This window comes from Malaclemys terrapin, chromosome 4 (assembly GCF_027887155.1).
Source record: "Malaclemys terrapin pileata isolate rMalTer1 chromosome 4, rMalTer1.hap1, whole genome shotgun sequence".
In the NCBI taxonomy this organism is placed as follows: Eukaryota; Metazoa; Chordata; order Testudines; family Emydidae; genus Malaclemys; species Malaclemys terrapin.
In genome coordinates this window covers 15,482,889-15,507,067 of record NC_071508.1, presented here as the reverse complement: position 1 = coordinate 15,507,067, position 24,179 = coordinate 15,482,889, and the positions used below count along the sequence as shown (strand labels likewise).

At 41.7% G+C, this 24,179-nt stretch overlaps 2 protein-coding genes across 5 annotated transcripts; both read right to left on the bottom strand.

Moving 5' to 3' along the window:
- Nucleotides 1-351: 351 nt before the first annotated feature.
- Nucleotides 352-2,493, bottom strand: TMEM81 (transmembrane protein 81). Its single transcript, XM_054027245.1, has one exon. The coding sequence runs from the start codon at nucleotides 1,289-1,291 to the stop codon at nucleotides 494-496; it is 798 nt and encodes a 265-aa protein (XP_053883220.1). The 5' UTR covers nucleotides 1,292-2,493; the 3' UTR covers nucleotides 352-493.
- An 821-nt stretch (nucleotides 2,494-3,314) lies between these two features.
- Nucleotides 3,315-22,507, bottom strand: RBBP5 (RB binding protein 5, histone lysine methyltransferase complex subunit). 4 transcript variants are annotated; one of them, XM_054027241.1, is made up of 14 exons: nucleotides 22,442-22,507; nucleotides 20,361-20,386; nucleotides 19,299-19,471; nucleotides 18,356-18,496; nucleotides 17,565-17,727; nucleotides 16,870-16,979; nucleotides 15,659-15,778; nucleotides 15,075-15,228; nucleotides 14,892-14,963; nucleotides 14,150-14,267; nucleotides 12,467-12,536; nucleotides 11,523-11,752; nucleotides 10,414-10,608; nucleotides 3,315-6,256 (listed from the first exon to the last, which is right to left on the bottom strand). In XM_054027241.1, the coding sequence occupies exons 1-14, from the start codon at nucleotides 22,458-22,460 to the stop codon at nucleotides 6,228-6,230; spliced, it is 1,620 nt and encodes a 539-aa protein (XP_053883216.1). In that variant the 5' UTR covers nucleotides 22,461-22,507; the 3' UTR covers nucleotides 3,315-6,227. The 4 variants fall into 4 exon arrangements, with proteins under 4 accessions (XP_053883216.1, XP_053883217.1, XP_053883218.1 ...); XM_054027242.1 differs by having other exon boundaries at nucleotides 3,315-6,253; XM_054027243.1 differs by having other exon boundaries at nucleotides 10,531-10,608.
- Nucleotides 22,508-24,179: the final 1,672 nt, after the last annotated feature.

Below are 24,179 nucleotides of genomic sequence, written 5' to 3'. Positions count from 1 at the left end.
CAATTAAGGTAGGGAGAGGGAACCCAGCAAACTAGTTGCAAAAGCCAGTAGTGGAATGAATACTAGTTAGGGAAACACTGTTCTGAACTAGTCAGAAGGCAGCAGGACGGCAACTGGTGAGCAACGAGCAGTCTACTCTATCTGCAATCATCTGTACCCTCCTAAAGTTCAAGTCTTCGGGGGCTCGGTTGGACACCCAAAATTAATGGACCCTTTTGAAAATGTAGATTCTACGTAACTTGCCCAAGTTTGCACAAAGGCTAACATTAAGATTCAGGAGTTCCTGGCGCCTAAGTCCTGTGGTGACTTATCACAGACTTATGAAACTAAAAGCAAGCACATCATGAGAGATTATTTTATTGCTTTAATAGTTAAATCTCAGTTTATCAGAATCACACACCTACATCAGTTTGGAATATTGCCACTAAGACAGCATAAGTATTGCAGTAAGCGGATTATCCCTCTGTCGGAAGAGACCACATTAAAAAGCAGTTCACTCCCCTGTGGCTCTATTTTTCCTGCGAGCCTCCAGCAAAAAGTAGAGAACTGTGCCCACCAACACACCTCCTGCTACCCCACTTCCAATTCCTATCAGGAACACCAACAAGGCCCTTCTTTGCCAAGACTGCTGATGCCATTGTACTACGACACTGGTACCATTCTGTTGGTTTCCTTCCTTTTCATTTGCTGCTAGTTTCTGTTCCAGAGTCAAGGATTTTTGAAAGTTCAGATCCACTAAGTCATTAGGGATCACTCGAAGCCCAAAGTAGATTCTCTTGACAAGCTTGAATGTCTTCATCAGCTGCACATCACACCTGTAAGTCCCTGCATCAGATTCTTTGGCAGGGGAAAGTTTGATGACATAGCTTGGGGTCTTGAAAGGTTTGAAAAGCAGATCATCTGTGGTGATTATGCCTCTGGCAAGCCTCCAGGTGTAGATAAAGGCCTGGCTGCCAACACCAATCATCTCAGAGGTCAGGCAGCTGAGCTTAAATGGTTTGCCAATGGGGACAGTGAAATGGAGTAACCCACAGATCCAGTTGGTCAGGCAGTCTGACCTGCGGAAGTTACAATGACTCCTTTTCCCATGCGGATCAATCTGACATATCTCCTCCACCTTGAAGCCCAGGCCACAGGTGACACTGCAGGATGTGGTGCTGACCAAGACCTTAGCAACTGCTGACTTCAGCTGCTCTGGGATGGTAACTGTCTCAAGGGAAGCTGCCAACAAAGGCAGATAGAAACCAAAAGCTAATGTCCCACAGATAAAGCTGTTTTCCAAGGTCTTCATCTCTGCATAGTCAATTTTATAAGCCACTTCTAAGCCACTGGCAGTTAGTAGTCCAACAAGTGCAAGTCATTCTTCATAAGTGTTCATCCTACGTATTACTGAAATTCCAGCAGCAGCATCTTCATGAACTAATTCCCCACATACGTGAAATCCTCCAAGAACAAGGACTTGAAGTGAAACGCTGCTAAAGAAAATGCAACTTATTAATAGGTTAGTCCTTGTTCATCATGTGGGTTCCTATTTCTATAACAGACGTTTCACAGCTCATTTTAAACCACTCAACTCCAACAACAGGAAACCCGCTTTGATACAAAATATTTTAATTTAAACTCTCAGGGAACAGGAAGGAGAACCCAAAAAATGATTTTAAAACAAGTTCTGAAGGAAACAGAAGTTATTCCAGTTGAATTTCTCCAACCCCAAACTATAAAACACAATCCATAATAAAATCTTGAAACCCCAATACAATGCCAACAAAACAATAGGAAAATAGTACTTACCATGTACGTGAGGAGTACTGTCTTACATATTTGTACCCTGAAATTTAAAGCATTCCCCAAATCTCCAAGATCATGAAGATAAGCTTTTGACTTCATTGCCATCAGCACATCAAGAGTTAAAAGGCAAACTGGTAAATATTTTAATATAACCACTTATATGCTTGGCTATTTTCCTTTCAAATAGGACAGCAGACATTTTGTATATGCAGGGAGGTGACCTGCTTCTTCACTTCCTTCCATGGCTCAATTAAGTCTCTAAAGTTTCCATAACACATGCTACTTTGAAACAATTATGATGTCATAAGCTAGCCTTCCACGAGGCAGGATGATGGCACAAAGAACGTCGCACACATCCAGGCAAGCATCTTAAATGGATTATTTGATGAAGAAAGCTCCAAAAAGGCCACAGCACCTTAAAATACTGAAGTTAGTAAAGCCAGGCTGCCCCATTTGAGCTGACAGTATCAGTGTTAGTGCATAAGGCTGGAAGTCAGGAGCCCAAGGTTAAATTTACCACTAACAGAGGTGGCTGCAACTGCACTGATTTCAGATACCACTTATATTAGCTGTGAATTTGACACCCAGGATCTATTCTGGACTCAGTTACTGACTCACTGAGTGACCATTGGAGTGTCACAACCTTCACATTCCAATTGATACATTAGCAAAATGGGCACTGCCACTTACGATACATGGGTGTTGGTGCAGGCAGAGAAGAGAATGGTTCCAAAGCAATGGTTCACAGAGTTGTGAAAGTCTTCGAAGACAGGTGCAATAAAGTGCCAAGTATCGTGTGTCATGAGAAGTAAACACGGTATTTATTTTTGATGGAGCAATACAGTATTGTGACAATAGTCCAGTAAACAAAAGTAATCCCTGAGCAGCAAACTGAGTATTGGATATTACTAAAGATCAGATTGCAGGAACACGGACTTTTTCCTTAAAAATGAACAGCACTAAAATAACTGCACCTCTCTTCCCACCATCACCTTAGATTATTAAAAGCTGAAAGAATTTTTAAAATCCAGTTTACTGTTCTCTATTTATGCTGTTCACTTTCTCCATCTCTACATTCTCCCAATATTTATGCTAAGCTCAGCATAGCATCAGAGTACTGGAACATAAATTCAATTAAGTCAATTTCTCTTTTCCTTACGGTCAGTTTCACTTTCAGGTTCTCTGTCCAGGAACTTTTGTGTTGCACACAAATGCAAACTTGTAATTAAGACCATTTGCTTGCACTGTTTTTTTGTTTGTTTATTAGAATATGGAAATATTTTTATTAGACTAAGAATTTGTTTTTGTTAAAGTTTATTCAAGCAAATTCTTGCTGCAAAATAAATAAACAATCCCAAGACTGTAAACTCTTTGAAGTAGAGACTGTTGTTTTCTAAGTTTCTATGGCACCTAGCACAATGAGATCATGATCCATGGCTAGGACCTCCAGGGACTATCACAATTACCACAATACACAAATAATAATAATAGAATGAAAGGAACACAGAGAAAGACTTACCCACAAGTTTAAGAAATAAAACATACCTCTTTATTTACAAACACAGAAGCTAACATCACTGCTCTGTTGTATAACTGGCCATTATCTGACACATTTTGTACAAAAACTACAGAGATATCAAAATAATGAATCAAAAGAGAGAGGAAAATAAACCAAGGACATATACTGTACAATTGGAGACGCATTCAACACTGAAGGCTGGAGTCCATGACAATTCATATGCCTTAAGACAATCTTCAGAGCCATCACTTGGGCAGCGTTAGGGCTTGTGATGGATTCAGACACACCCTAAGAGTTTAAGGTATGAAATGAGCTGTCCAGAGAGTTCAAAGGGCAAAGAAAGCTTATGAGAGTATATGTGAGGGTGGAATCAAAAATAGTTTCATTAAATGAAGCAAGCCACTGAACTGCAAGTTAAGAAAGCTGGTGGTTTTGTACCTATGAACTATTTATTTAGAGTGTTCCTTCACCTTCCATGGTTTATTTCCAATGTTGCTGCTGGCTGTTTTGCTTAAATTAGACCTAACATAGGTACCTGCCTGACTCACCTCTTGGGCTTCTGGTACAAGTGGATATTTTTGTATGAAGGATGTTTGGAAGTTAAAAGAAGCAGTGAAAACAGGTTGAATTTACTAAGCCAAGGAAATAAATGAAAGTAGCTGAAGAGCAAGTGTAACACACCCTGGGCAATGAGGGGCACTACAACTGAAAGCTCTATTTTAATTTGTTGTATAAAAAGTCCAACACCACGCTAGTGTCACCTGGAAAGTAGGCAGGGATGGAGAAAGAGAATCTCTACAATGTCCCATCTGCTAAGTCTCAAGCAGAACAGACTTTCTTCAGCTCAGGGACTGAATAAGGATCACCTTAAATTCAGATGTGTGTAGCCCACATAATCCTGAGAATATAAGGAGGTTATTGGGGGAGATGGTACTGTTAAACGTCAGTTTTTCCATGACTTCTGTGTGTATCTGTCACCTGTGGTTTGTCATCTACAACTGAAATGGAAAGAATGAGCAGCCACACAACTTACGGGTTGCGATTCAGAAGGTAGCATCATTCGAATACACCTGCCAATGTTTGTCATTCTAGGTGATATCACCATGAAAGATGGCATCCCATAATGCTGTCTCAGGTTTAAAAAGTATTAAACAAGTAAGCACCTATGAAAAATATTACACAAACCCTGTGCAAATTAAAGTAACAACTGATCTCCCAGACTGCACGCAGAAACTAGCCCCAAAGCCCTTTTTTGCAAGACTGTGTGGGGAAGCAAGTCCAACGGTCCATTTTTGCTACTCAAGCTAAGATAGTGATGTTATTTATGTAGGGTCCTTTCTTACACAGTCCGGAGCACTTCCTGAAAAGTATTAGGAGCCTTCAACTCCACTGAGTTCAATGAGAGCTGAGGGTACTCAGGACACTGAAGAACCAGGAGTATAATTTGCAAGACATCCGCTGCCTAATTTCCTATCTCTACTAGTTTGCAAGAAGTTCTCTCCTGACCATCACTGTGGCACACTCCAAATGGTGGCTTGAGCCTGACATCAACAATGCCCAGTGTACATGTTCTATAACTGAGCTATTCTGTGTACATATTAATCAATGTCACTTAATCATCAGCAGGGACAGTTGTTAAGGAACAATGCTGACTGACTTTAGAGATGTTCCCATCTAGTTCTCCTTGCACAGAAGAACAGGGGCAGCATTATACAGGTCACTGGGGGACAAGGGAATTAAAGTATACATGGGAAGAAGAAAAAAGGTTGAGATTTTGAAAGCACACACAAACCTCCATCTTTCCCCTCTCCTTTTTTCACCAGGGGAAAAAAAATTCTGACCACTTTAAAACAATATATAAGGATCCTTGGCTCTTAAACCTGTGTTACTGTTTCATGATTGGCTTTTTCTTGGCTCTTATTCAAGGTCTTTGATATTTAACTGAAAAAAAGCTTGAGTATTTATACTACAGATTCTTTTGAGATAAAGATTGGGTTCTCTTTCTTCTCCACTTGCAAGAACAGGTCAGCAAAAGAGGGAGCCAGCTGCCTACACTATGGCACTCGATATAACAATATAAAAAGAACCAACACTGCAGGCAAAAGAGATAAAGTAGCAAAATGCAACCTTTTATACCTCAGCCTAAAGGCAACAAAGTCAAATTCGTGGTTCTTTTATCTAGACTTATTCTATCTTCTCCCTCCCCAATTCCACCAACAAACAGTGTCATGAAGCTGGCATCTTTCACCTCCACAAACCACTACATAAAGTGCCCATTCTTTGCAGACTTCAGAGACTATCTCAGCTTCTAATCCGAAATCCTTCCCTGATGGCATGGCATCAGACCTTGCACACAACCAGCAGTGGTGGTACAAAAGGGGTGCATGTATGAAGATATTAACAGATTTTCTTTTAACTCACTGTAAAATACTGTAAAGATGGCAGAGAAGAAAGAAACACACAACAATTCACTGAAATGAGAGTTAATGAAATGGAAGTTCTTAGGAATACACAGTCAGAGGATACATGGTCCTGGGAATAAAAATCTTGGCATGCTTCAGTTTCAGAACTAAAATCTTTGAAAGAAACAAACGGAAAATGATTTCTTAGCTTGAAGAAAGCAGGGTGCTTCACTTTAGCAAATGCTATAAGGAGACAGTCCACTCAGTTTCTTTGCAAATCTCCTGTCCTGAGAGTCAATATCTTACACTGTTTGTGGGAGAGAGGGTTGAGGAGAAGGAATGAAGGCCATTTTCTCTTCCATAATTCACTTCTTATAAAAGTCACTCCCTGCATCCATGAGCAATCAGGTTGCTGTATTAAGTTAAAGTCAGTCCATTATCTGACTGAGCACCTTGTCCATATTCCACATTATGGTGCCAACATAGGAAAGAACAGAGGAAGAGAAAGCAGAATGTCTTCATAACAGTTCTGAGATTGCACCACCTGCTAAAGAGATCAAAGACAGGTGAAAAATATTTCATCATCAGGGAATCCAAACAACTGGAGGTCATCAAATATGCTAACATTGCTAGAAGAGCAGGCTAAAACAGATATTTTCAATATAGCGCGACACTTTTCAGAAGCATAATCACTGGTTTGGTGATTATACCACCACTTAAGTTGTCTGTGCACAGAATCCTAAACACATGCAGAAATACCAGATACGGACTAGAGGAACTCTGATCTCATTTTGCAGGAACTTAAGCAAACTTACCTGGTTTAAGTTTCGGACTTTAATCCCCAAACTCTGATCAAAACACAACCGAACTCAAACGCAAGCTCCACTTGGTTTTGGATTTGAACAGTTTTCTTTGCACAGTTTCAATCTTAAATTATAAAATGGCCCAGGCAATTGAGCTCGTTTATACTGGGATTCATTTTCAATTGAAGAAAATGCATTTACCGTCAGACTGGGCAGCACAATGGCAGCGCTTCATCTGTACTGGGCTCAGCAACCCAGGCCCCTGACTTGCAGAGACTGCTGCACTGCCATGATGCATTCAAACAGCATCCGGAGGAATTATGCATATTGCACTACTGTTTTAGCAATTGACTGACTAATTCACAAAGCAGCCCTGCAAGAAATTAGTGACTTTAAGCAGGAGGTATGATAAAAAAAATCAGTCTTCGCTAGCGAAGTGTCTGCTTCTGCATGGTGGGTCAGACCATAAGCAGGCAAGACTCCTAAAGCAGAGAGGAAACCGGCTGAGTTTGAAGGTGACTATCCACAAGTGGCATACACTAATGCCCTCAAGAAAAGATTGGTTGCCTAACAGAGCATGCATGAATACAGGGTGGACAAGGGAAAGGAGAGAAGGTAGGCCTGAACATTTCTCTTTGAGATAACAGGGCTCTAGGAGTTGAAAGAGTGTATGCTCCTCCGGGCAGGGCATCTCTGGCTACTCCATCAACTTGATTCACCAGTAGGTTCTCCTCATATTGACCTCAATCCTACACTGAGATACACTAACATGGATCTAGGAGGAGTCCCATTAAGTCCATATGACTCCACGGGGATGTGCACTAATGCAGTGTCTCTCAACCTGTTTGATAGCAGGGACCACCAGCTTGTTGCCTTCCTAAACTGTGTCAGGGAGATCTCAGGGACCGGCACCGGATCACAGAACAATTGTTGAGAAACACTGCACTAATGGATCTTATTTTCTATTAAGTACTGTGTAAAAATAATACTAATTAACTGCTTAATGCCCAAGCAAGCTCAAGAACATCTGAATTAGCACTAAATGAAAAAAAATAAAATCCTTACTGATAGCACAAAGTAAAAAAAAAAAAAAACAAATAAAAGGCTCCACTGCCCATTAACATCCACTAAGATGGCTAAAGCTAGTGGGGGAATGGCTAATTTTTTTTTTTTTTTTTTTAAATCCACTACTCTTTAGGAAAGAGAAGCCCCCCCATTTTTCAGGCTCTCTAAAAAAGCATGTGGCCTCCACTGGCCCTGTAGCCACCGTTTCACACAAGCCATACAGGTGCGCACATCTCAACATCAACAATAATAATGGGTAAAATTCTATAGCCGGGGTGCTACAGACTGTCAGACTATATCATAATGGTTCCATCTAGCTTTGATAGCCAGGAGTTTATAATGATGTGTAAGAACAAGAAAGAAGGAGACTATTTTAACTTTTACTGCATTCAAAACACATACGGGGAAATTTCTTTTAAAGGGAATTATAGCGGAGATGGAAGTAATACTGATGGCAAGCTGCAAAGGAAATGTAGGCTGTGATCTGCCTACAAAAAAAGCACTGAACAACTTCTGTGGTTTTTTCCCTTTTTTTTTTTCCTTTTGTTTGCAAATAGTGGTGAACGGTGAACCGTGTATGATGCTTTTCCATTTATATCTGCCTGAACAGTTATGTTAATTAGCAGTGTGGTAAAAGAAAATAATGTACAGTATTCTGCACACACTCATTCTTATATTTGTTTGGTTTTAAAACTGGTTCCGTCCCTCCAGCATGACATGATGTGCAATGGACGCCTGCATGGATAATTTAGAATCTTCAGAAACCAGATACTCTTTAACACTATATTTTTGCTTTAAAAGAAAGTATATGGTGCTTCATTACTTGGACAATCAAGGATAATTTTAGAGACGTTAAAGTGCCAAAATTAGGACGACATTTGAAGCCATTCAACACCATCATCATCATCATCAGGAGTAATTTTTGCATAGTGTCACGTTTGTTTTTGGCCAACAACTTCAGTTTAATTTCAAGCATTTTGGAAGGTGCAGAACATCAAGAGATTAAATACCAGTCAAGCTGCACACCCAATGGACAGATTTTGCCCTGGAAGGTAGATAAATTTCTGATATCATATGCCCCCATATGCCAAGAACAAGCACTTATTGATACCAATACAAGCAACATAACAGGAGCAGAGCAGGAAGGACAATGAGCAAGGTGGGTAACATAGGACCAGCAGTGTGGGAAGGAAGGGGGGCGGAAAAAAAAAAATCAAATCTGGACAGCCTAAAATCCATAGCAGCAGCTGTTGAGCTCAAGGATATGCAAAATTTTGTGTATGAATCAATCATGCCTTTGGGTCTCCGTGCACCACTCTTAACTTACTTCAACACACCTAGAAAATGGGGCACAACACAGCAAACCGCAATTCCTATTTTGGTTTTCTGTACCTAGCTGAGCCTTTCCAAATATGCAGGTACAAGAGCAGCTTCCCAATCTGCTACCGCAGCATGTGTGAAACGCAGACCTTTGTTTTCAGTCAATTTCAGCTGAAAAGGGCATTGTCAAGTAGCTAAACCCCCCTATTTAGGTAAGCCAAATACAACCTACTGTTAGTGCACAAGAACCAGAAAGTGACCAAAAAATGTAGAGTCAGCAAATCCTGCTCTCACTTACAGCAATACAACTCCCACTGAATTCAATGACATTCCAACACGGGCATGAGAGCAAAATTAATTTTCTCTTGACAGTGTCCTTTTTAAAATATCCTTTAAAAAATAAAGGATGAAGTACAGCTCTTCTTCCCCTGCCAGATCACAGTGCTGTACATCTGCTAAAAGGAGGATCATAACATTTCTTTATAGGAAATTAAGCTTTTACCTAATGGAAAGTGGCAGGAATATATTTTGGCAGAAACCACTTAAACACAGACACAGTACTCTGATACAGTAAGGAAAACAAGAGTTTTGGTTGCTACTCATTCAGAAGAGTCCCAGAGGTGGAGCAAATAAAAGATTTCATAAGCAAAGTTACTGGAAAATACTTTTATCCTCAACAAAAAAATTACTTTTTTGTGGAAATCCACTGAATATTTATAAATTCCTTCATGGTAAATGGTTAGTTCCTTGCAGAATCTGTGTGTGTACACTGAATGGGGAGGCTTGTATGGTGAACAGTATTACATGAAAGCTAACTACTTAATTAAGAACCAGAGATAATCCCTAAAATGTAAAATATACCAAAACAAGGAACAGGAAAATCAAGTCAGCCAGAAGCTTCTAAAATGCAGCTATAGTCTTTGCACTGTTAAGTGTCTGCAACCAAGGGAAAGCAGCCACTGTTTGGAGCAATGCTATTATGGAACAGGTTTTCCCCTCTCTCTCAATTTTGCTTATGCAAATTTTAGGTTCTTTGGCATATCAATCACTACTGATGATGGCATGGAGCAATCAGTACCTTACACCTCAAAATCCTCCACCACTTACATTCTTTCCTAACACATATTTCAAGAAACAACTTCCCTGACTGGCAAACTGAAGCTTATTATGAATGTAAGAACTGTCACGCACTACGTTAAAGAATCAAACCACTACCACCTTTTTTGCTGTTGACATAACATTGAATTAATATTATATTGGAAAATCCTGTATGTTCTTTAGTTGCAGAATATGCAACAGGGTGTGTGTTTTCATTTTGTACATTGTTTTGGTTTTATGATCAATATAAAGTTATTTACACTTTAAGAAAGGAAAATTTTGTCTATCCTTGACAGCAGCTAAACACTTAGTGAGCAAATGCCATTTGGGAAGATAAAGTGATAAGACTATATCAAGTCAGGGTCTGTACAAAGCAAGGCCACCAAGCAAGCCAACGACGCTCACGCTGGGTCCTTACCTGTCAAAGGCTGTCCCAGCTCCGCCTGCACTTTACCCTTCGCTGCTCCTTCCAGAGGTAAAGCACCTCTGTCCCCTTTGTAGAGTTTCGGTTTAAATGGAGAATCTTTCTCTTTACCTTTTGATCCTTTAGGCCTGCCTGCTTGCTTCTTCTTGGATTTACCATCTCCCTTCACACCCAGCAGTGGATGGACTTCTGCAAAGAGACAGATACACCTGAAATACTCGCACATGCATTATAACCATTGGAGTGGCAAATTGAAGTCACCTGACCCACCACTCCCCTTACATCTCTGATGTCCGAGGATGGGATTTATAAGAAGGAAAACACTTTCTTTAAAATCTGTAAAAGATGGATCAGTGTAGTCATTTCAAGAAATAAGACCAACACCCCAATCACTTTGGCTGCATGAAATCAGAGGAGTGAGGGCAAACAGGGACTAGCATTATGGTAATGATTACTGCAGCCACCATTGGCCTAAGTGTCACCATCTCCAACAGCTAACTCAATGCTGCTGAAGAGAACGCTTTCCCACAGGATGAAGGCCAGCTTTCTGTGAAGGAGACAAATTCAGTTTTAGCAGAAGTTGGCCCTCTGAGGCAAAATACAGTGGCAGAAACACAGAAGAAATGTATTTTGCTATTCCTGGTCCTACTTATGAACTCTAATATACTTGGGCTTCGCCACCTTTACCTACCACCATATAATGCTGAATTTCTGTTGGCGTTGGCCTAGACTCTAATTCTATTTCAATGTGGGAGCTAGTGGAGATAGAAGTGACTTATTTAATGGTAAAGCTCTTCCAATTTAACTTACTATGGCTAAATGAGCAGATGAATGAATGAAGTACAAAGAGCACTAAAAATCATTGTTTTAGAATGACTTCACTCATTCCTAAAAGAATACGAGTTATAACAGAACTTGGTTCAGGGTGATGGCCAAAGACAACTACTATCAAAAGCAACATAAAGGTTTTTGACTATTAGCACGATTAGAGATTGATTTTGTAACACCTGGTCTTGGAACTGGTGGGAGCTGGGAATGCTGCAAAGATGAAACACCCATCTTCAAAGCAGAATGGGCACTAAATGATGGCAACTTTCACTCACCATCATTAGGCACTCCTTGCAGTTCAATGTTGGTCATTTTGGGTTTCTTCTTTGGTGGCTGAGGTCCATCAGATGACGACTGCCTCTTCTTCTCGGAGCCTATTCCCTCATCAGTTAGGGAGGTCTGGACAGCATCAGGTGGGGGTCCATAAGGGTTTTCTTCTGGGTCTTCCACTTCAGGAGCAATAGGTAAATACAGCAACGCCTTGGAGTCCTCCAGTTCTTCATCGCTGTAAAGGAGAAAATATTTTAGTTTTAAACCATGCACATTTAATATACTTTTCTCTAGCTCCCTAAAGTAAGATGGTCTCTGCAGGAAGCAGCCACACACGGACACTACACAGTTACCAGACTATTCCAGAGAACAAAAATCTGTATTGCCAACAACAAAGAAGATTGAGAAGGGAAGGCGAAGCATTGTGGAGGCAAGGCATTTAACCCCTAGGAGGCACAGTGCTCCTCATGATACACAAAGCCGTGCTAATGGATTTCCATAGGTCTTCCTGGACTGGAATTACATTGGTTATGATATGAGATTTGAAGATTAGGCAAATTAAAAAGGTAGAAATAGAAGCATCTTTAGAAGTTTGTCAGGGATATAGGGGGAAACAACAGGGGACAGCAAAGGGATAGGACTATAATCTTATTGTTTCTTAAGGCCAACTAAAGATTGAGCTTTAGCATGAAGTGCTAGGGTTTTATACCTTGCTAGTGCAGCATGTAAGACTGCAGAATACAATCATTTTGTACACTCAGATATAGTCTGGTCTCAGTAAATTATTCTCTAGACATGTAACTCCTCTCGCACTACTGGGAACACATGCAAAATCCCAACACATGGAAATAAGAACACAGACGTGTTATATATAGAATGAGTGCAATTTATATATTACACAGAGAATCTTGGGCACATATCTGGGATTTCCAGTTTTTAAAAAAATTACCTGCTACAGAAAGCAGCAATAGGATCTACACTGGTTACATCCACTTCCTCGTCCTCTGCAGCATCAGCACCTGAAAAAACAAAGAAATGGAGCAATATAGCCTGAAAGGGAAAAAAGAGATCTCTCCTTAGGAAGCTTTAGCTGATGCCCGAATCTCTAGCATGCAAGATCTGGAATCACAAAGTTAGGCAGAAAGGCTTAGAGCATTTCTCTTGAATACATCTGAATCAGACTTTTCACCTCTTCCCTAAGTGTCTGGGTAATCCAGCAGCAACAATGTTTTAAAATCCAACCTCTACCTTGTTAATCCGATTGAAGTTGGAATCTGTAAAAACCATGTAAGCAGACATGTTCAGGTGTCTAGCATGCTTTCTGTAATGGTTGCAAAGGGTTAGGCCTTATCTACACCAGCAGCCAAACCATTTTTTTCTGAGGGAGAAAATGGGGGAAGCCCATTGCAAGTGGCAGAGCATTTCCTACTGTAGGTGGATCTTAAATTACAAGGTAGTATGTCAAAAATACATTTGTTTCTATTTAGTCATAAATCACATCTTACGAGTGCTAAAAATGCAGCTTTATATGAGTAAATAATTCAAGTTTTTACTATTTCCTATATCATGTTTTAAAATGGACTTAAAATTATTTTACAGATTGCAGATGATTAACTTGGTGTTTTTTTAATATATATCTATAAGAATAACTTAACTACCATTAAATGCCTTTTGCTGCCATTTATATAACTTTTTAAAATCATAAATTTGATTCCATTCTCAATTCCAACGAACCCACATTATCCAGTTCCGGGCGCCACATTTTAGGAAAGATGTGGACAAATCGGAGAATATCCAGAGAAGAGCAACAAACATGATTAAAGGGCTAGAATACATGATCTATGAGAGAAGATTAAAAATTGGGTTTCTTTAGTTTGGAGACCAGAAGACTGAGGGGGGACAGAACAGTTTTCAAGTACATAAAAGGTTACAAAAAGGAGAGAAAAATTATTGTTCTTAACCTCTGAGGATAGGACAAGAAGCAATGGGCTTAAATTGCAGCAAGGGCGGTTTAGGTTGGACATTAGGAAAAAATTCCTGTCAGGGTAGTTAAGCACTGGAATAAATTGCTTATGGAGGTTGTGGAATCTCCAGCATGGAAGCTTTTTAAGGGGAGGTTTGATAAACATCCTACCTCCTTTTGTTGGTTTCAATCTTTCACTCGGGTGTTTTTTTTTTTTTTTTTTTTTGGGGGGGGGGGGGAGGAGGCAGGTTGGCACCACCAAGTGGCGAAGTTACGTTGCTACTGCTTGAAATTAAACATTTCCTCTCCCACTAATAATAGTGATCCCCTGCAAGAGGCTTACTGCATGTTTGCTTACTACTTATATCTTATTTGTGCATAGGTATTTCACTTTGTATGGCTTATGAATCATAGGCGCTGAAGTCATTTTTTACATGAAGCGTTGGATGTCAAATATAAACCTTGGAAACAAAAGCATAAGTGAAGCGAGTTGCTTTGCCTATGACCAATAATCCTAGCTTGTTTTATCATCTATCATCTCGCTACCACTGCTTTAATCACATATCTTTAATTTCTATTTTACTATTTATCCAGACATAAGAATTATTTAATAAACATTGGCACTTACAGCCATGTCTCTGTTACAAGCATACTCGCATTACATGTTACCTGTCTGCTCTGGCTCACTCTTATCTTCATCCTCAATGTCAAACTCTGACTCCCTCTCTTCATACTCTACGTTTTCATCCAACTCTTTAAAGTCAGGCGCAAAGGCACTCCAGTTTTCCTAAACCGCAATTCAAAGAGAACTTTACCTTGTGCAAAAAGCAGCAACTGCAATGACAGCAGCTGTGTAATTGTACTCTAGCTCCGCCCCCAAATCCTCCAAACCATGTGCACTGCCACAAGACCAGCCCCTCTTTGAGCTTCATAGTCACATGGCAGACTAAACACTGTAAAAGTGAGTTTCTGTGGTCATTTTTATTTCCTTCATCCCTTGAAATCTCATAGTATCTTTGCACATTGATAAGGACTCCCATAACCAGAAGGATGCATGCTATATTTCATCATTTTCGTTTGTGATTATGTTCTCAGATCTGTTATCTGCAAATAATAAATTGAGAAGGACACTGCTCCCGTTATGTGAGAATTCAGGCTCTGCAATAAGGTCCAGATTCAGTAAGGTGCTTAAGCACAGGCTTAAGAAAATGAGTAATCCCTTAATGTTCACTGCTGTGCATAAAGTTAAGCACATGCTTAAGGATTTTGCTCACTCAAGACCTAATTCAGTAACATATTGGAAAGAAAAATTCTGCGGAGCATCACCTGCCGGAATACTCAAAATACAACCTGCCCAGAGAGAATTAACTGGCTACTATTCCCTATGGAAATTAATCTGTAAAACACCTACCACTTGATTCTGAGCCCATATTGACACAACACCACTGGAAATGGAAGCGATGATTGGTCGGACAGGATGCCACTGGAATTATTCAAATGGTAAAAGGGGAGAAAGAAAAAGTTTATTTTTAAATGGATTAAGAAAGTTTGTTAGAATTATAACTGACAGAAAAATTATGGGAGACACACTCACTGCTACATCTAGCAACAGCTCCCCTCTGGTTCCATGGAGGATTTTCACTAGGTTTCCAATGCTCTTCTCCCAGATGTACAGGGCATGCTGCCGTGCTGATCCTGCCACTATGTACTCCCCATCCCCAGAGAAACAGCACTTCTTCCACGGTGTCCTGCATGCAAGGGAATTAAAAACATAAGAACGGCCATACTGGGTCAGATGAAAGGTCCATCCAGCCAAGTATCCCATCTTCTGACAGTGGCCAATGCCAGCTGCTTCAGAGGGAATGAACAGAACAGGTAATCATCAAGTGATCCATTCATAAAACAACGCAACTTGTTACATTACTGTACAATGTCGAGAAGACAGGATTCTAGCAAAGGTTTCACGGGAAAGAGTTATTAGGTTTTCTTGGGTGAGAGGTTCATTGAATTCTTTTATTCATTTGAAACCCGTGCCTTATAGTGTGTTTAAAAGCCTTGTTACACCAAAGGCCACCCTGAATGAGATCCATTCTTTGTCTAAACACACCGAGCAGTGAATGCTACACTAAAGCACATAGCTTTATCTCTCAAGCCACCAATCTCTCTGCTGCTTCCTACCTGTTTACTAAATCCTGAAGCTTCTGCATTGGCTCAGGCTCTCCATCTCGCCCACAGGTTAGTATTTCCCGACCATCATATACCCTGATTATTCGGTCAGCTGTGTTTATTAAAAAGCAGCTGTGGGAAGGAGAACACAGTTAGAAGAGAGTTCATTACATCAAAACAAAGACTTTTTTAAAGTTTTTTTTTTTTAATCCTAAACTAAGCATGTAAAATACCATAATTTTTATTATACATTCAACATTAAAGGTCTGTATCTAGAAGAAGCGGAGCACTCACAACTCCCCCTTGAAGTCAATGAGAGTTGAAGGCACACATCACTTTTCAGGTTTGGACCCCAGATAAACAAAACATTTCCTATAACATGTACTTACACTAACCAGAAAAAAAAAAAAAAAATGTATGCCAGAGATGTATTAATCTCATCTCCTTCTATTTCTCCCACTTCTAATTCAAAAGTAAATTTATCCTTTAAAAGCTAGCCAGAACTGTGAAACCAACACACTGTTCTGTCACATTTCCAGCTCTTCATATTGTCTATTTATATAACAGACAGTGTATAGCTGCTAAGATTGGCCCTGAATTTTGTAGTTGACACATCCCCCACAGCAACTAATTTTGGAGCCATAGCAACAAGTATTCATGCTCTTTTACTCAGAATATTTTAATCCAAAAGATCACAAATCCTAAAGCAGACTATCAGGGGGTAGCTGTGTTAGTCTGTGTCCACAAAAACAACAAGGAGTCTGGTGGCACCTTAAAGACTAACAGATTTATTTGGGCATAAGCTTTCGTGGGTAAAAAACCCTCACTTCTTCAGATGCATGGAGTGAAAACAACAGATGCAGACATTCTATAATGACAATTATAGAATGCCTGCATCTGTAATTTTCACTCCATGCATCTGAAGAAGTGAGGCTTTTTTACTCAAGAAAGCTTATGCCCAAATAAATCTGTTAGTCTTTAAGGTGCCACCAGACTCCTTGTTGTTTTCCTAAAGCAGAATGGAACCCTTCTAGTGTTATTCACTGCTGCACTTCAAGGGTTGATTGTTGCAGCAGAGGTAAACAAAACTCTAGAGGTGACAAGTAAGGAAACATTTACTTTCAATGTCTGTCTCTGGATTAACATATGTTCTGTTCGTGTTTTTATAATCCATTCATCCATCTTAAAACTTTTCTATTCACCTCCAATTTTCTCCTACTCACCTTCCTTTCCGGGCAAATTCTATTGATTTAATAGCTGTGGTGTTGCTGGTTCCAGTTGTTACTCTGAAGGAAGCAACCAGATCCTGAGTATCTGTTTTTAAGACCAAGATCTGAAGATTAAAGAAACAGAAAATAATCAGTATCTTCATTAACACTCACAATGTGAGGCTGTGTGATCTAGGTATAGTGCCGGGGACTACGTCAGGATTCTTGGGTTCTAGTTCCCGTTTCTGCAACTAATTCTTGTGTCCTTGAGCAACAAGGAACTTGTCCATTCTATGACTCATGCTGCCTCTCAGGAATATAGGGAGAATATCTACCTCATGGTGAGAGGCTTAAATCAGCAGGTATACGTTACTGAGTACCTCTGATAAGAATTATACATCTATAGCACTTTTTATCATGCAGTTTATGTGCACTAGAGGAAGAGAGACCCCCTAAAAATCTTTTAAAAAACAGTAGCAATACAAGTAATACTTAGTGCTTAAATACCATTTTTTAATCTATAGATCTCAAAGATAGAGTCAAAGTGCTTTACCAAGGAAGGTCAGCATCATTATAGTAGCAATGATTCAAGAAGCTCTCAGGGAACATGTCTCACAGACCAAACAAAGGACTTCATCCCTAGAAGAGTCAGGCACCTGGACCAGTAATTGCATTCTTTCACTCACTGAGCATCAGCAGTGTGGTCTCACCTTCCCCTTGGCATTGCCTGTATAGATATATTCCCCTCGCCTGTCGAAAGAGGCCACCACGTTCAGATCGGAGTCATCATCCACAGGTAGAACAACATGTTTTGAATCAGACAGCGTTAGCATCACTGGTGCAGATTTCATGGGACACACCAAAACCCTGTTTCTGCAGAGGAAAAAAGGAAGAGGTAGCAGTTTGTCTTTTTTTCTTAGAGTCTCCAATTTTCACATTTACAAGTATGAAAAGAGTTGAAGGAATTTGAGAAAAGCAGGGATGTATTGTAGCTGAATATGATACACATTCTTTTGTTTCCTTGGCTTCTCTCTTGCATCCATGAGCAATAGATATTAAATGAAAGCCCTAATATCTTTGTTTTCTTGTCCTGACTTATTCCTGCAAACAATCGTAAAACAATATGATCTGGTGTTTATTTTTTCCTTTTTGTTTACATCTCTTTATGGATGTTTTCCCAAGTTTATAAATCAAGTGTGTCAACTCAACAAGAAATTTTTAAATAAATTGTTAACACACATCCTTTTGTTTACCCTCTTCCACTTCCCAAAACTATTTTTCAGCAGGCTAGAGTCATTACAAAAACATTTTTATTTTGTTCGCATTGCTAACACATTAAAGGGAGAACATCTGGTGGACTAGACACAACAGTCAGGTTTTTAGAAAAATTATTTTGTAAGATCTAATAAACATGTTTTCATGATTATACAACTATAGGGAAGAGAGCATTCATTCAGCTCATAAAAGCCTCCTAAAAAGGGATCTTTTCCATACAACTTACTGGTCTCGGGGGTGATACTGAACTTTCAAGATGGGTGAAGGGAACCGAAACCTCTGGTCACAGTCTCCAGACAGAACATCCCACTGTGATACAATGTTATCAGTTGAAGCACTCACTAATTTGTGACCATCTCGACTCCAGCTGCAAGAGAAGAGACACATATTAACCTTTCAGGAAAAAAAAAAATACACAAAACCTATGCTCACAAAAAAAATAGTAGTTTAAATAGTCTATTAGAACTATGAGCCACTATTATAAAACTGTCTGCTGGACAGCTCCATGTAGCTTTTATCTTTGTGTTTCCACAGACTGATTATGCATATCATTTACTTTAAAACTCATTTAGAGAATCAGATCCTATGAAGCACTGGCTTAGATCGTCATTTATTTGCTTTTGTAAGTTGACTTCAATGGGTCTTGAGAATGGCCAGCACTTCACAGTATCTGGCCCACAGCAAGCACAGATTTGACCAAATTCCATTCACAGCAAAGTAGAAATATTATGCTAATACATAGATTATAAACCTGAATAGAGTGAAACCTTGGAATGAAGTTGCTTTAAAGTATCCTCTAAAATTCTTTGCTTTTAAGTGCCAATTACATCTCTTGACAGAAAGAGAGCTCTTTTAGATTAGAGGAGTGCGTTCTTGATGCAGTAGTCTTGACACATCAAATTTGAAAGACATGCCATTCACAACTATTGAGAAAAGAGGCAAAATAAGGCAAAAGAACCCAGAAAGGAAAGAGTGGCATCCAACATCAAAGGGGTGGAGAATCTCTGAACTTGAAAGAGAATCTTAGGAAATTCAGAAGGGAGATAAGGAATGAGGCTTTAATTAACTGAGTACTAGAATCCCTTAGGAGCCTGCCATAAACTCTGGTTTAGTACAGAAATTTCATAATACTTCAACTCACATTCAACCTCTATAAGATAACTTCTTACCATAAAGAACAGACAGGGTGGATATGGGCACTTATGATTTTGGCTATGCCTCTTGTCAAGAAGTCCCAGATGACAATGCGGCCATCGTTACAGCCCACTGCAAGCAGAGTGCCCCACCTGTTAAAGGTACACGTCAAAGCCATACTGATACAATCCAGCGTCCCATCAGCCTCCTGGAAATAAACAATGACAGAAGAGACTGTGAGAAGCCAAACTTCTGTTTTCAAGCTTTGTGCCCACTTTACTTTACCTACTTTTAAACCTTAAGTGCAAAATGTATGAGCTACCACCCGAGATTTCAGTTGAACACCAAGAGCCAGATGCTTGGATGATCAGTAGCCAGATCTTGAAGGAACACTCAACCAGGTTTAAGCCCAGTCATTAGGAGTGAAACTGCTTTTAAAAGGGCATTTTCTAAAGCTCACTAAGTACAGAAATATGTTCACAATTTATTTTGAAGGGAAAAAGGTAGCATATTTAAAATTCCACTTCTCCAAGCCAAATGGCAAACAAAAGAAAACAAACAGCCAGCAGAGGTGTAAGATAGTCAGAGACTACTTTTTATTTTTAATCCAAGTTCTATGCTAAGAGTGTACTTTTTGTGAGTTCTGGGAGCCACAAATTTTAACCTGATAGATTTCTAAGTTAAATAGCCTGATGCCAGATTTGAAGATAATATAGAAGTAACACGTTCAATTCATGAACGAACAGTTTTTTGATTCTCAAAGAAGACTGAAATACTCAATGTAGAGATTTATACCCACACAGCCAGCTCTTCTCTACTCCACTTGACTGTTTACAAACAAGACCTGCACATACAATGGTTCCATTAGCACAACTAACTTTGGGATGGATATATTTACAAGGCATGACGGCTTTCCTATTTTAAAGTCTCAATTAAGCATATAGCCCTGTAACTGCCGACTTATTTGTTTGGCTTTTGTTTTTTTAAAAACAACAATTAAATGATGCGGGACAGATTAAAAGCGAATATAAATAAAATCAAGTCAGTAATCCAACAAAAACTAAAGAAAGAGTGACCCCCCCAAAAAAGAGACTTACCTCAGGATAGTTCTGTCCAAAGGACTCTGCAACAAAACAGAAATATCATGCTTGAATGAAATTCTATGAAAATCACATATTTCATATTGGAAACAATGTGGGGTTGTTCATTTAGACACAAGGCTGCTGTCATTATTCTAATAGATTAGGTTTATAATTACACTGATGGTTTGATCCTACAAGCACGCTCAACTCCCAGTACAATCAATAAGAAATAAGGGCACTCTGCATACAGCAGGATCATGCCTTAAGCTAACACAGATAAATCATGCATATGTCATTGTGGGTCTTCAAGTTTTACCCCAGATGTAATGAGACCTACCCGACTACGGAGGCCTGTCCCAAATTTGCTGTCACTTTTCAAATAAGATTCTTCCCCCTCCTCCTTCCCTCTGCCCCCAAGATTTCATAAACCTGCACAGACTCTGGCTACATGAATGAACTGCTGTGTTGGTGTAACTGGCCAAGAGCATGTTTGCACGAGAACCACCATCAGGCTGACACCTCATCCACACCCATAAGTAATCTGAGCCATTCTACACTGCAAAATTAGGATTCTCTGTTTTTTTAAAAAGCAACAGAGGGTCCTGTGGCACCTTTAAGACTAACAGAAGTATTGGGAGCATAAGCTTTCGTGGGTAAGAACCTCATTTCTTCAGATGCAAGATGTTTTTTTAATGTCAACCCAGCCTCTTGACCAGGTTTAAAGAGGAGAATCAAAGGCACTCTTGCCCCCAAACACTTGTCAAATCCCTCCAACATGCAGCTTCCTGCCGCCCCATCTCTTTGTAACAGGTGCCCCATGATTTTGCTTCAAAAAAATCTTGTTTTTCTACTTGCAGACTCCAAATATGGGAATATTTCTCAGAATAATAAAACTGAAGTACTGAATTTGGGTTGGGGGGTGAGAAATTATTTCTGTCCAAAGAATGACAGCCCCACACTCTGGGGAGCAGTACAGCTACAAAGTTCAACCTGCTTAACACCCCTGCCAGTGGGAGGATGGGAACAGCCTGCAGGTTTGCGTACACAGGAGTGCTACCTACTCCTCCGGGTGAGACCCAAACCAGATGCTGTTTCTGCATGTTCCCTGGGCAAGGGGAAGGATGTAAAAGCGAGTGACAAACTGCAGCAGCACAACACAGGCCACGCATGACGCTAACAAACCAGCCAGTGTCACCAAAGGGGACCAGACCTGAGCCCCCACTGTAAAGACCAGGCCCTCTGCTGAGACTGCTCCGCCCCAGGAATCTTGTGGGCCCTGGACTCCCCAGTACAAGGGGCTTTGCCCCTCTCCCCCAGCAGGCCCCTTCCCCAGCAGGGGCCCCTTCCTCCCTGCCAAGCCCACGCCAGCCCTTCCCTTCTCTATCCCCAGCCCAGTTCTCCAGTCTCTTCCCAGCCCAGCGCACCCCCTCGCTGGCCCCTCCCTGCAGGAACCCCCCCCCGCTCTGTCCCCAGCTCAGTGCCCCCCTCGCTGGCCCTTCCCTGCAGGACCCCCCCGCCCCCCGCTCTGTCCCCAGCCCAGCGCACCCCCCCGCTGGCCCTTCCCTGCAGGACCCCCCCCCCGCTCTGTCCCCAGCCCAGCGCACCCCCTCGCTGGCCCTTCCCTGCAGGAACCCCCCGCCCCCCCCTGTCCCCAGCCCAGCGCACCCCCCCGCTGGCCCTTCCCTGCAGGACCCCCCCGCCCCCCGCTCTGTCCCCAGCCCAGCGCACCCCCTCGCTGGCCCTTCCCTGCAGGAACCCCCCCCGCTCTGTCCCCAGCCCAGCGCACCCCCTCGCTGGCCCTTCCCTGCAGGAACCCCCCCACCCCCCCTGTCCCCAGCCCAGCGCACCCCCTCGCTGGCCCTTCCCTGCAGGACCCCCCCTGTCCCCAGCCCAGCGCACCCCCCCGCTGTCCCCAGCTCTCCCAGGCCCTCGGGACTCCGCACACCCACTGGAGGACCCTCCCCCCTTCCAGAAGCGGGACCCGGCCCCGGGGACCCCACCGAGGATGCCCCGCACTGCCGTCTCCGAAGCCGCCCCCTAGGGGGGAGGGGAGCAGCTGGGACTCCAGAGGGGGCAAAGCGCGAGCGCCCACCCACCGAGCAGCTCCAGGTTCATCTTGGCCGCTGTCTCGCTCCGTCCCCGCCGCTCACCGTCAAAGACCCCGGGGGCCTCCTCTCTGAATGGGGCTGCCCTACGCGCTGCCTGATAAACTGCCCCCGGCGCGCGAATCTCTTCGCGGCTTCCTACCCAGACCTCTGCTTCTCCCCACGGCCGGCTCTGGAGCGCGGGGTGAAAGGGAAGCACAGCCCCGCAAGCCGGGCCGCGGACTAGAGAGTCAGGCACCGCCGCGGCCACCCCGCAATGGTGCCCGGGGAAAAGGTTCCCATCTGGAGCAGACAGCCGAGAGTGAGGTTCCGGGTACACAAGGGAGAGATGGCAGGGGCGGGGCTCTGGCACAGCTCCGAGGAGGCGGGAGAGTGGGAGGAGCTCTATGCTAATTGGCTTCCTCGCTTCCCTGCTGGGAGCGAGCGGTGGTGGGGGCAAGCTCTTCTCGGGGCTCATAAGATGCTGTACAGCACCAGCTCTGCAGCTCTCTCTAACGCTCAGACTTTTGATCTGGGCATTGCTCTGCTTTGTACAATAGCCCCAGGGGGTGGCTGTAGGAGTGTAAGAAGCATTCAAGAGCTTGATTCTGTTCTCCTCCTGCACAGCGATTTAAAAAATTTATTAAGATAATGTTAAGAAAAGTGAAGGGCGCAGAGTTTAAGCATAGAAGGTTCTGGTTATCAGGGAATAACCTACAGACTATCGAGGGTGCAAAGTTTGGTTTAAGATCGAGTGGCGTAAGGAATACATAATCTGCAATATCCTTGATTGGGGATAAAAGGTTGATGGGTCAAAGTACAGACATTTGGTGAGATTTAATGTTCAGAGAGTTAATGATTCCAGTTCATATGATCCAACAGAGAAAACCTCTTGGTCCCTTTCTTGTAGTTGATTAACAATATCACTCTACATTACACCTTTTAAAAATTTTATTAAAGTGATAAAAAAAACAAACCCTAAATAGCTAACCCCACTCATTGGTAAAAGCAACTTAGCACTGCACTACCCTGCCCTCTGGCCCTGGTTAACAAGGTCTGTAATGGAGCTTGTTAAAGAATCAGAGGGGAGGTCCTGTTAGTCTGTATCCACAGACTGTTAGTCTTTAAGGTGCTCCTCATTTTTCTTGTTAGATAAAGTGACACTAACTTAAGTCCAGTTTTGAAAGAGAAGCTGGACCTGTACGAAGCACACGTCTAGAGACATTGATAAGCAGCTTCCATTCATACAGTAAAGTGGCTCTCACATCACTCCTCCGATAGGTTGCTATAGGATTCTGCAATAGAGGATTCTGCTCTCCAGCAGACCAGTTGCTTAAAAAGAGGGAGAGGGCCATTTCTGAAGGACAAGTTAAGAAACTTGACAAACTAGTAAAAGTAAGGGGCAAGATCTCCCACTCACTAGGTGACACGATACCTTACCCCACCCCCAAACACACACATACAAAAAGAGAAACTAAGACGAGACAATGGTGCTAGTATCAGACACAGGCAGGAGGTACGTTTTACTAACTTACCTGTAAGATCAAAGACATTTATTGCCGGTTACCAAGTCAGTCATTTCATTCTGCTTGGGCTCTCACTTTATGTAAAGCTGATGATTAGATAGGGAGATAGAGAGCTTAGAAGGTTGAGTTGCGGAGAAGCACTATGGGGTTATTACAGGAGTTTTAGCTAGATAACAGAGTTCAACCCTCATAGCTACCAGATGGGAACAAACTTCTTCTGGCTA

Bases quoted from the DNA above. Each gene is read 5' to 3' on its own strand.
- RBBP5 (XM_054027241.1), bottom strand. The intron at 17,728-18,355 runs GTAAGTTGTATG...TTTCCTCTGCAG, and splicing joins CAGTATCACCCCCGAGACCA to AAACAGGGTTTTGGTGTGTC. The intron at 15,779-16,869 runs GTGAGTAGGAGA...TCCTTCCCACAG, and splicing joins GAATTTGCCCGGAAAGGAAG to CTGCTTTTTAATAAACACAG.
- TMEM81 (XM_054027245.1), bottom strand. From the start codon at position 1,291: ATGAAGACCTTGGAAAACAGCTTTATCTGTGGGACATTAGCTTTTGGT.